At 47.9% G+C, this 13,354-nt stretch overlaps 1 protein-coding gene across 2 annotated transcripts in view; it reads right to left on the bottom strand.

The window, feature by feature from the left end:
* The window catches only part of LOC122945335 (nuclear factor 7, brain-like), a 29,394-nt gene extending 20,475 nt beyond the window's left edge, over nucleotides 1–8,919 (bottom strand). The window contains exons 1-2 of one of the 2 annotated variants that reach the window (XM_044304399.1): nucleotides 8,493–8,919; nucleotides 3,625–3,699 (exon numbers count right to left, since the gene is read on the bottom strand). In XM_044304399.1, coding sequence (XP_044160334.1) covers nucleotides 3,625–3,699; nucleotides 8,493–8,706 — 289 coding nt within the window. In that variant the 5' untranslated portion in view covers nucleotides 8,707–8,919. The remainder of the gene's footprint in view (nucleotides 1–3,624; nucleotides 3,700–8,492) is intronic. The other variant, XM_044304400.1, reaches the window with a different exon arrangement.
* Between the last annotated feature and the right edge of the window lie 4,435 nt (nucleotides 8,920–13,354).

The raw sequence follows: 13,354 nt of genomic DNA, 5'->3' as shown, positions 1-13,354 counted from the left end.
TGAAAAATCATAAAAAGTACTTAAAAGAAAAAGCGTGATCCAGCTGAAAATGTGAGACTGGTCATCACCACATGTACATGGATGCATGGAAAACAAAAGCTGTGAGCCTAGGTGGAACAATTCCTCATTTCTGCATGGAGATGGCCGTCTCCCATCAGTACCTCTACCCGTCAGCTATAGAGGTGCCCAGATGGGGAAATCAAGCCCAGATCCAGCAGTAGTAAAATAAAAATCACTGAATAAAAATATGGCAGTCCATGGACACAATCGTGTTTTTTCTGGTCGATACAGTGAATGCTACCTGGTCTGAAGCATTATGGACTACTTTCACACGGGCGTTTTGGCTTTCCGTTTGCGAGATCCGTTCAGGGCTCTCACAAGCGGATCAGTTTTGCCCTAATGCATTCTGAATGGAAAGGATCCACTCAGAATGCATCAGTTCGGTCTCCATTCCACTTTGGAGACGGACCCTAAAACGCTGCAAGCAGCGTTTTGGTGTCAGTCTGACGAAACTGAGACAAACGGATCCGTCCTGACACAATGTAGGTCAATGGGGATGGATCCATTTTCACCGACAATAGAAAACCGATCCGTCCTCCATTGACTTTCAATGGTGTTCAAGACGGATCCATCTTGGCTATGATAAAGACAATACAAAAGAATCCGTTCTGAACGGATGCAGACGGTTATATTATCTGAACGGATCCGTCGATGACGGATCCACACAAAACACGAGTGTGAAAGTAGCCTAAGAAGGCGTCACTCTGCACTGCCATGGTGGCTAGCAAGTCCCTGCTTGCAGGGCAGACGACACACCAAGGCTAGAGAGGACTACTCCTCACACTGATCCCCAATGTCACAATCCTTATGTACACTTAGGAGCCACTGACGTAAAGTCACATGATCCCCCAGTGCCTGCTTAGCAGTAGAAATATTCTAATGCTGCATTTACATGGCCCTGACCAGCCATAAGCAGAAAATACAGCTCTTCACCTCCAATAAGAGCAGGCAGTTATCGGGAAGGAACTGTTGCTTCAGTGGAGGTGAAGAGCTGTATATACATGCAGCGATCACCTCCACTGTATGGTGATGAGCAATCACCTAGTTTTTGGGCAGCAGATAGCTGCTCACTGCTGCCCAGGAATGCTGATTTCAAGGGGTTTTCTGAAACTTTAATACTGAAGACCTATCCTTCAGCTGCTTGAGAAGGCAGCAGCACTCACAGTATCCCCGTGGCCTTAACTCAGCTTTTCCTAGGCCAGTGACGACACGTTTATCAGTCACGTGACCTGGGCGCAGCTCAGCCCCATAGAAGTGAATTGGGTCGAAAGTGATACCAAGCACAGCCACTATACAACATACGGCACTCTGCTTGGCGAGCACGGAGAAGGCCACAGACCTCACAGGAGCGTCGGTACCTTCTCCAATAGCTGATCGGCGGGGGTCCCGAGTGTCGGTCCCCCACCAGATACTGATTATCTATCCTGAGGATAGCTCATTAGGATTAAAGTCTTGGAAAACCCTTTAAATGTGCAACAGCAATGATTAATTCCCCCGATAAACAAGCGTTTTGTTGGCAGCACATTTACACAGGCTTATATTATCGGGAACAAGCATTTGTAGCAACGTTCATTCCTGATAATTGCCACTACAATTGGGCCGTGTAAACCCACAATTATTATCAGTGAGCGACCATTCACATTGGCTGTCCAGCTGGCCACATACCGCCAGAACTGCCACTTTATATACCAGATTTATTGCAGACATTTCTGTGGCTGTTCTAGTCATCGGAATGGTGTTTGCAGAAATGTACGTGCTTGCTGCAGAACAGTGACATTCACGTGTGAAAGTAGCCTAAGAAGGCGTCACTCTGCACTGCCATGGTGGCTAGCAAGTCCCTGCTTGCAGGGCAGACGACACACCAAGGCTAGAGAGGACGACTACTCACACTGATCCCCAATGTCAATCCTTATGTACACGTGCAAACACTTAGGAGCCACTGATGTAAAGTCACATATGATCCCCCAGTGCCTGTTTAGCAGTAGAAATATTCTAATGCTGCAGAAAATACGTGGCAATTATCAGGAATGAACGTTACTACAAATGCTTGTTCCCGATAATATAAGATAATAACTGATCTTCTGTCACAGACATTTCTGCCACATTCGAAGAGCAGTTAGAAGAGCCCCCCGCACGCTCTTAGCATAGAAACCTAGAATGCGTTGGCAGATAAGAACCATTTGGCCCATATAGTCTGCCCAATATTCTGAATACTATGGATAGCCCCTGGCCCTATCTTATATGAAGGATGGCCTTATGCCTATCCCATGCATGCTTAAACTCCTCCACTGTATTTGCAGCTGCCACTTCTGCAGGAAGGCTATTCCATGCATCCACTACTCTCTCAGTAAAGTAATACTTCCTGATATTACTTTTAAACCTTTGCCCCTCTAACTTAAAACTATGTCCTCTTGTAGCAGCAGGGCAGAGGGCTGAGACGTCAGCTTACAGCAACCAAACCAATTTTGGACCTCTGTACGTTTCAGGATTTTCAGTGTGGATTCTGGTTCTCATTCAGCAGAATAAATCCACATGGAACTAACAGCGGGGATGATAAATCTGCAGCACTATCTACCTTATCTGAGATCTGCTGTTTTTACCTGAACTTTACATCGACATTTACCCTCTGGATTTTACATTCACCTTCAAGTTCAGATTGCAAATCCAAAGCTGCTAGCCGTTGTGATCAGTGCCTCACACGTGCCCCGCTGCTCTAGAGCCGGCCGGCCATACTGCATGGTTGCTTCTATTACTACGGCTCACACACTCATTTCTGACTGATGTGGTCACCAGATTTTAGCGCGCCCTTCAGTCACTTTGGGGGACAATAAAATAAGAAAAGGATCTGCAGACAGATGTCTTCAGGTGAGAGGAGCAGGATCCACAGGATTGGTTCATTCATTTGTCAGAGAATGGACACACAGGAGAGCGTGTTCTGGTTAGGTGGATTTATCAGCTATCTGCAGGATAATGTCTGATTACTGGGGGCCCCACCGATCACTGGAGGTCGATTCCTCAGACCCCTGTTCCTACTGCACAATGAGAAGAGGTTTGAATGCGACGCTGGTCAAGCATGCATACATCTAAGGAACTGACTGACAGCGATTGTCCGTTAAACATTGTAGCAGAGGAGTGGGGGCCTAGGAACCCTCCTTCTGGTGACTGTAAAGCCTCACGCACACGTCTGTGGAACATGGACCGTGAGATATCGGCCTGGATTCCTGCTGAGAACAGGAGCGCACAGCGTCATTAGTTGCTATGACGCCGTGCGCTACGTGCCGCCGCTGCTGTACAGTAATACACTGGTATGAGCTAAACAAGTGTATTACTGTACAGAAGAGGCAGCACGAAGCGCACGGCGTCATAGTAACCAATGACGCCATGCGCTCCTGCACTCAGCAGGAATCCAGGCCGGGATACCGCGGTCCATGTTCCACGGACGTGTGCTTAAGGGTCTCGGCAGAGGTCGGACATTTATCAGCTATCCTGTGAATAGATGATAAATGTCCTCTTTATATCTCAGGTGCAGCCGCCGCCGCCACCAGTGTAATGATTGTTGCTTACAGCCGACATAATGGACAAAGAACTCCTCCCGGCCCGCCTGCTTATTCACTCGGGTTTTCACAATCTCTGCATCATCTGCAAAGAGAAAAAGAAAAAAAAATAATCAACATGTGAGACAAGGCGTGGAGGAGGCGCACACAGAACCGTGAGGGGATCGGGTCTGCTCTAAATACACAGTGGGACATTAACCAGAACGCACCCCTCGCGCTCAGTCCCATTGAAGTGAACTGGGCGGAGCTGTGACACTAAGCACAGGCGCTCTCCAATGTACGGCGCCGTGTCTGGCGATTACGGAGAAGGCCGCGGTGCTAGCTGATAGACGGGGTGCCGGGTGTCAGACCCCACCAATCAGATACTGATTACCTTATCCAGATGACAGGTTGTCAGTAACCAAATCCCCCCCAAAAACTTTGCTTGCTGCTCTGTATAGGAATATGTTGGCACTATATATATATATCTGAAGATTATTATATGTCCTGTATATGGGGGGGGGGGCATCACACCACATAGCTGCATATGGGGGGTGGGTGGGTATCACACCACATAGCTGCATATGGGGGGTGGGTGGGTATCACACCGCATAGCTGCATATGGGGGGTGGGTGGGTATCACACCGCATAGCTGCATATGGGGGGGTATCACACCCAGTGGCGTACCAAGGGGGGGCGGGCCGCCCCGGGTGCCACTCACAAGGGGGGTGCCAGGCCGCCTGTCTTTAAAAAAAAAAAATCTATTTTTTATTCTTCAGGGCCGCACCGCCGATCGCCACAGGCGGCGCGGCCCTGGATGTAATTGCGGCCGCTGTGTGCTGTGGGGCAGGGAGAGGCGTGTCCCTCCCCTGTTCTTCTGATAGGCCGCAGGCACTAATGCCTGCAGCCTATCAGAGGCCGGCTCAGGCAGCACGATGATGTCATTATCATCGCAACGCCTGAGACCGGCAGCACACAGCAGGGACACAGGCCGGAAAAGGCTTGCATCGCTGCTGAGCTGATGGAGGTAAGTATTCGTTTTTTTTGTTTTTTTTTTCCTCTTGGGGGGGGGGGGGGGGGGGGGGAGATGAACCACTGATCACCCCATATATGGGGGGAGATCTGGCACTATGGGGGAACTAGCACTAGGGGGGGGGGGGGGGCTGGCACTATAGAGGGGGGGGCTGGCACTATAGAGGGGGGGGCTGGCACTATAGAGGGGGGGGGCTGGCACTATAGAGGGGGGGGGCTGGCACTATAGAGGGGGGGGGCTGGCACTATAGGGGGCATTTCTTACTGGCACATTATGGGGGGGCACCATGGGGGTATCTGTGGGCTTTTTTTTAATTATTGACACATTCTGGGGGGCACTATAGGGGAGAGCAGCACTATGGGGCATCTGGTGTTACTATAGGGGCATTATTTGGGGGCACTATGGGGAAGTGGGGGCTCTAAAGTGGTCTTTTGTATTGGAACATTATGGAGGGCACTGGCATTTGGTGGCACTAAGGGGGCATTTTTTTACTGGCACATTATGGGAGGCACTATAGGGGAGTGGAGCACTATTGAGGCATATGGTGGCACTAAGAAGGGGCATTTTTTTACTGACACATTGTGGGGGAGGAGCACTATAGGGTCATCTGCTGGGGGCACTAAGGGGCATTTTTTTACTGGCATATTATGGGGGACACTATGGGGAAGGGGGAGAGGAGCAGTATGAGGGCATTTACTGGGGCACTATATAGGGGTATTTTATACTGGCATACATTATGGGGACATTAGCTCAACTGCGGGCACTAAGCGGGGGTATTTCATGTACTGTCATATTATAGGGAAAATTAGTACTACTAGGGGGTATTATGGGGAGCTATGAGGAACACGATTACTAGGGCACTATAGTAGTATTTCCAGGGGGACCGTTTCTGCAGTATAGTATTGGGGGTGGCAGGAAACTAATGTCTGTTTCTCAATCTCTGCAGAGACGGGAGATGGCAGAAAAATCATCATGGCGGTCTGGTTTTAATGGAGAAGATGAGGAAAGAGAACGTCTACATCAAAAGGTGACATCACTGGATGTAAGAGGTATGTGGCGCTATGTAGGAGAAGGAGATGCCCCTTATGAACCACTGATCACCCCATATAGACTCCCTGATCACCCCCCTGTAAGGCTCCATTCAGAGGTCCGTATGATTTTTACGGATCCACTGATGCATGGATCGGATCCGCAAAACACATGCGGATGTCTGAATGGAGCCTTACAGGGGGGTTATCAATGACAGAGGGGTGATCTCCCATATAGACTCCCTGATCACCTCCGTCAATTGATCACCCCCCTGAAAAAAGTTTGTGCATGTTTTCTTAACTTTCTTGGGGGGTGCCAAATGCTCTAGGTACGCCCCTGATCACACCGCATAGCTGTATATGGGGGGTGGGTGGGTATCACACCGCATAGCTGTATATGGGGGGTGGGTGGGTATCACACGGTATAGCTGTATATGGGGGGTGGGTGGGTATCACACGGTATAGATGTATATGGGGGGTGGGTGGGTATCACACGGTATAGATGTATATGGGGGGTGGGTGGGTATCACACGGTATAGATGTATATGGGGAGGTATCACACGGTATAGATGTATGTGGGGAGGTATCACACGGTATAGATGTATGTGGGGAGGTATCACACGGTATAGATATGGGTATCACGGTATAGATATATATGGGGTATCACGGTATAGATATATATGGGGTATCACGGTATAGATATATATGGGGTATCACACGGTATAGATGGGGTATTATATAGGGGGTATCACACGGTATAGATGGGGTACCACATGGTATAGATGGGGTATCACACGCTATATATATATATATATATATATATATATATATATATATATATATATATATAGGGTATAGATGGGGTATTATACGGTATATAGGGAGTATCATATGGGGGTATCACACGGTATAGATGTGGTGTTAGAGGGGGGTATCACACGGTATAGAGGGGGGTATCACACGGGTAGAGGGGGGTATCACACGGTATAGAGGGGGGGTATCACACGGTATAGAGGGGGGTATCACACGGTATAGAGGGGGGTATCACACGGTATAGAGGGGGGTATCACACGGTATAGAGGGGGGTATCACACGGTATAGAGGGGGGTATCACACGGTATAGAGGGGGGTATCACACGGTATAGAGGGGGGTATCACACGGTATAGAGGGGGGTATCACACGGTATAGAGGGGGGTATCACACGGTATAGAGGGGGGTATCACACGGTATAGAGGGGGGTATCACACGGTATAGAGGGGGGTATCACACGGTATAGAGGGGGTATCACACGGTATAGAGGGGGGTATCACACGGTATAGAGGGGGGTATCACACGGTATAGAGGGGGGTATCACACGGTATAGAGGGGGGTATCACACGGTATAGAGGGGGGTATCACACGGTATAGAGGGGGTATCACACGGTATAGAGGGGGGTATCACACGGTATAGAGGGGGGTATCACACGGTATAGAGGGGGGTATCACACGGTATAGAGGGGGGTATCACACGGTATAGAGGGGGGTATCACACGGTATAGAGGGGGGTATCACACGGTATAGAGGGGGGTATCACACGGTATAGAGGGGGGTATCACACGGTATAGAGGGGGGTATCACACGGTATAGAGGGGGGGTATCACACGGTATAGAGGGGGGTATCACACGGTATAGAGGGGGGTATCACACGGTATAGAGGGGGGTATCACACGGTATAGAGGGGGTATCACACGGTATAGAGGGGGGTATCACACGGTATAGAGGGGGGTATCACACGGTATAGAGGGGGGTATCACACGGTATAGAGGGGGTATCACACGGTATAGAGGGGGGTATCACACGGTATAGAGGGGGGTATCACACGGTATAGAGGGGGGTATCACCACGGTATAGAGGGGGGTATCACACGGTATAGAGGGGGTATCACACGGTATAGAGGGGGTATCACACGTATAGAGGGGGGTATCACACGGTATAGAGGGGGGTATCACACGGTATAGAGGGGGGTATCACACGGTATAGAGGGGGGTATCACACGGTATAGAGGGGGGTATCACACGGTATAGAGGGGGGGATCACACGGTATAGAGGGGGTATCACACGTATAGAGGGGGGTATCACACGGTATAGAGGGGGTATCACACGGTGATAGATGGGGTAGCACACGGTTAGATGGGGTATCACACGGATACGATGGCCGTGGTGTATCACACGGTATAGATGGGGGTATCACACGGTATAGATGGGGGTATCACACGGTAAGATGGGGGTATCACACGGTATAGATGGGGTATCACACGGTATAGATGGGGTATTATATGGGAGTATCACACGGTATAGATGGGGGTATCACACGGTATAGATGGGGGTATCACACGGTATAGATGACGGTATAGATGGGGGTATCACACGGTATAGATGGGGGTATCACACGGTATAGATGGGGTATCACACGGTATAGATGGGGTATTATATGGGAGTATCACACGGTATAGATGGGGGTATCACACGGTATAGATGGGGGTATCACACGGTATAGATGGGGGATCACACGGATAGATGGGGGTATCACACGGTATAGATGGGGGTATCACACGGTTATAGATGGGGGTATCACACGGTATAGATGGGGGTATCACACGGTATAGATGGGGGTATCACACGGTATAGATGGGGGTATCACACGGTATAGATGGGGGTATCACACGGTATAGATGGGGGTATCACACGGTATAGATGGGGGTATCACACGGTATAGATGGGGTATCATATGGGGGTATCACACGGTATAGATGGGGTATCACACGGTAGAGATGCACACACAGGGGGCGAGTACTTACGGAAGGATCCGTCCTGCCTCTTGCAGGAGTAGGTGGCCCCGATCTGTACGACCACATCTTCCTCCACGTCCTCGTCGTCTCCATCTCCGCCATCATCGTTCTCATCATCGTCGTCCATGGGATCCTCCGGGTTGTTGTCCGCATCCTCCCCGGCCGCCGCGTTGTCTTTCTTCTCCAGCTCTGAGGAGATTTCGGGCTGCGCTACGGAGGCCATAATGACGGAGCACGTGAAGCGGTAACGGAGGCCTGGAGACGATCACCTCACACTCAGGAAGGGGGGCCTGGAAACTATCACCTCACACACACACTGGGGGACCTGGAAACCGCGAGAGCGGGAAACACCGGGCCTAAGCAGGGAACGCGACTGAGACTGCGACTGCGACTGCTCCCTCAGACCTCCGGTGGACGGACTGCGCATGCGTCGCCTCCATCTTTATAAGCAGCTGAGGAGAGGAACAAAGGGGCAGGGACTGCGTGGTAATAGGACAATGTAATGGCGGCGTGCATCTCCTCAGGGGGATATGGGACCCTCTCACCCCAGAGGCTGATAGTGAAGTGCTAGGGCTGTGTTCACATCTGTCTCTGTTACAGTGCACTCAATTCCTGGCTGAAAATCACTCGTATTCATTCAGAAATACATGTTTTTGCTACCCATCTCAATAAGGCTAGGTTCACGCCTGAGCGTTTTACAGCGCGTTCATATGCACTGTAAAACACTCAACAGGCAAAAAAACAATGTTTCCCTATGGGCATGGTTCTCACCTGAGCGCTTTACAGCGCGTACGAACGCGCTGTAAAACGCCCTACGCCCCAAGAAGTACAGGAGCTTCTTTGGGGCGTATTGTTGCGCGTTCCCGCCCATAAATTCATTTTGATGCCTCTGTGGCCAATCACACAAACGCGTGTAGTACGCGCTGTAAAGCGCTCAGATGAGAACATGCCCATAGGTATGCAAAATACAAAAACGCCCCAAAATACGCCTGTAAAAAGCGCTTATCGAATACACTCAGGTGTGAACCCAGCCTTAAAGTGATTTTCAGTTGCTCAAAGTCGACGACGTCTGCAGCGTGTGAATGCACCCTTATAGGAGGGGTGTTCAATACGTTATCTCCATAACAAAAAAGCCACTGGAACTAATTATCAAAAATAGTATCAACTTTATTATAATAATATATATAAAACATGGAAGAAAAAAGGCAAGCTGGAAAAGGATATACAGAGAAACAAAGGGCAACGAAGTCGATTCGCTCATCCCTAATTTCATCCGAAGTCGATTCACTCATCCCTAATTTCATCCGAAGTCGATTCGCTCATCCCTAATTTCATCCGAAGTCGATTCGCTCATCCCTAATTTCATCCGAAGTCGATTCGCTCATCCCTAATTTCATCCGAAGTCGATTCGCTCATCCCTAATTTCATCCGAAGTCGATTCGCTCATCCCTAATTTCATCCGAAGTCGATTCGCTCATCCCTAATCGCGTGTCTACAAAGGGAGGGATTTGGAGCTTCGTTCCATGATTAATTTCCTTACAAAGGAAGAAAAGCCTAAAGAAATCCATGACTGGATGATTGCTGTAGATGGGGAGGATGTACCTTCCTACTACCAAGTAAAGTTTTGGGACAAGCAGTTTACATGGGGTAGGGAAGCAATCGAAGACCCCCATTCAGGGTGACCTGTCGAAGAGGAAATGTGCCGTAAAGTGGAGGCCATGATTTTGGAAGATTGTCGGGTCACAGTCAGTGTTATGGCTCATGAATTCGGCATTTCAGTTGGCTCAGTTTCCAGGATGTTTTGATGATGTCATAAGTCACTACCCAGTGGGTGCCACGAATGTTGACATCTGAGCAAAAAACTTGTCATTAGCAATTTAGCCAAGAGAATTTCGATATGTTTAGAGAAAACCCAGGCGAATTCTAGTCTCGTATTATTATGAGTGATGAAACACGGGTCTACCACGAGGATCCTGAGACCAACAAGAGTCCATGCAATAGAAGTAAGTACACGGGGTCACCAACTCCAAATAAATGTATGCAGCAGTCAGCTGGAAAGACCATGGCAACGTTTTTTGGGATACAGAAGGCATTTTATTACTAGAATTCATGCCACACAAGACAACAATAAAGACATTACATGAGGCAAAGAGAAATGCCGTGGAAAGTTGTCAGCAGGTGTGTTGCTACTTCACCACAATGCACCAGCTCGCAAATCACAAGCTGCTATCAGGGAATGTGGCTTCATGGAGCTTAAAGGGGTCTTCCGAGATTTTTATACTGATGACCAGTGGGGTTCCGACCCCTAGAGCCCCTGCTGATCAGCTATTTAAGAAGGCAGCGGCACTCCTGTGAGCACCGTGGCCTTCTCACAGCTTTTCCTAGGCCAGTGACATCATTTCATCGTTCAAATGGCCTAGGAGCAGCTCAGCCCCATAGAATTGAATGAGGATGAGCGCGATACCAAGCACGGCCGCTATACAATACATGGTGCTGTGCTTGGTGAGCTGCAATAAGTGCCGCTGACTTCTCAAAACATGTCGAACCACCACCAATCAGATACAAATGACTATCCAGAGGAAGTAAAAAAAAATCCTGGAAAATTCTTAACCCTTTCGCTACCGTTGCTGGAGTACAGTTTCTAACAGCAGAGACATGCGGCTAATTACCGCGACCTGCAATAATGTCGATTACGATAATTAAAGGTTTAAGATGCCGTGATCAAGTGAGATCACGGCATCTAAATGTGCAAAACCCCCAAAGCACGCGCTTCCGGTAGTGCGGCCAATGGGGATGCCGGTAATTGATTTGAATGCACTCTGCCACGCTAAAGAGGCTGAGAACATTCAAACTGCAATTCTTATTTTGGCCACCAGATGGCAGACCAACATGAAATGAACAATTCTCTGCCAGTTTCAACATGATTGTTCAAAATGTAAAAATGTATTTTGCAGGCTCAAATACAAACTTCAAAATCATTACAAAAAATAAAAACAAATATAAAAAAAAATATAAAAGTTTAACTCACCCCCTTTCTGTAAAATAATAATAAAAAAATCTAAATAACAAAATATATAAATATCATGGGTATCCCCGTGACCGAAACCCCCCATACTATTAAAATATAAAAAATATTTTTCCATTACGGTGAATTTGCCATTTTTTCATTGCTTATCTTACCCAAAAAAATTTAATCAAATTTGATAAAGTCACACACACTCCAAAATGGTATCAATAAAAACTATAGATTGTCCCACAAAAAAATAAGCCCCCACACTAACTATAAAAAAAAGTTATGGGGTGAGAATATGGTGATGTAAAAAAAAAATATATATATTTTTTCAAAGTTAAAATGTATTTTTACACTATTTAGACATAAAAAAAACTATACATACGGGGTATCATAATCGTACTGACCCAAAGAATGAAGGGCATTGGCCAGTTTTGCCACAAACGGAACGCAGTGGGAACAAAACCCATCTTCCGATTTCACCCCATTTGGAATTTTTTTACCGCTTCACACTACATTGTATGCCATAATTAATGGTCCCCACAGTCACAAGATCTCAACCCAATAGAGCATCTTTGGGATGTGGTGGAACGGGAGCTTCGTGCCCTGGATGTGCATCCCTCAAATCTCCATCAACTGCAAGACGCTATCCTATCAATATGGGCCAACATTTCTAAAGATGCTATCAGCACCTTGTGGAATCAATGCCACGTAGAATTAAGGCCGTTCTGAAGGCAAAAGGGGGTCCAACACCGTATTAGTATGGTGTTCCTAATAATTCTTTAGGTGAGTGTGTACACATATATATATATATACATACACACACAAACACAGTATACTGTTCTCTTCCATGTTAATTACTTTACACAGTATAGTGTCATCTGCAAACATTTATATTTTACTGCGCAAGGTACAGTTAGGACAGGCGGCAATCAAACTAAATCAGCAAACAAGAATTAAGGTCAGCGGCAGATGGCAAACAGGCAAAGTCCATAAACGAGGTCAGAGGCAGGTGGAAGAAAGTCCAGGAGTACAATAGCGGGATTCGGTACACAGGTAGGCAGACAAGATAAACACCTTTGCACAGGAACTAGACAGGCTAGACACTGAGGTTGCTCAGGCAACTTTCTGTAGTAGGAAGTGCCTTTAAATACCTGCTGCAATCCAGCCATTGGCTGCTGAGACAGAGGGCGTGTGTGTGTTGCCACATAGGAAGGAGAGACACGCCCACGCAAGCTTCAGCACAAGTCTCCAGCAGCAAGGAAACACTGGCGTGGATCACATGTAGCAGAGTTAAGTTAGTTGCTGCCTGTGTTTGTCAGCTGGGCGGCAGGAGGGAAAAGAGGGAGCCCGACACCTGTGCCTGTGGATAGGGGCAGCGACGCTCCACCTGACCGTTGGACTGAGGATGATATGCTGACGAAAAGTCCAAAGATACATTTAATAGCTTAAAGAGAGCTCTCCAGAATTTAGACATGAACTGTACGCCTCTATCAGACACAATACGGAGTGGAAAGCATGGAGATGAAAAATGTGTTCGATACATTTCTTGGCCAGTTAGGGAGCAGAAGGAAGACCAGGCAGAGGGACGAAATGTGCAATTTTGGAGAAGCGGTCAACCACTACCGAAATGACAGAACAAATGAAAGACATTGGACGCTGTTTGGAAGTTTTATTTTGCGCGCAGGATTGACAAGCAGCTACAAATTCTAGGATGTCTTGTCTCATGGATGGCCACCTGGTCTGAAGCAGCCGCCCAATTCAGCGAAACGATCGTCGGGCGGCTGCTTCAGACCAGGGTCAGTAGGTATAAATTGCACTTGCACTTTAAATTTTGATCTTTTTCCCCTGTTCCTTTTGC

This window comes from Bufo gargarizans, chromosome 8 (genome assembly GCF_014858855.1).
Source record: "Bufo gargarizans isolate SCDJY-AF-19 chromosome 8, ASM1485885v1, whole genome shotgun sequence".
Taxonomy (NCBI): Eukaryota; Metazoa; Chordata; class Amphibia; order Anura; family Bufonidae; genus Bufo; species Bufo gargarizans.
This window is presented reverse-complemented; position numbering and strand designations above follow the sequence as displayed.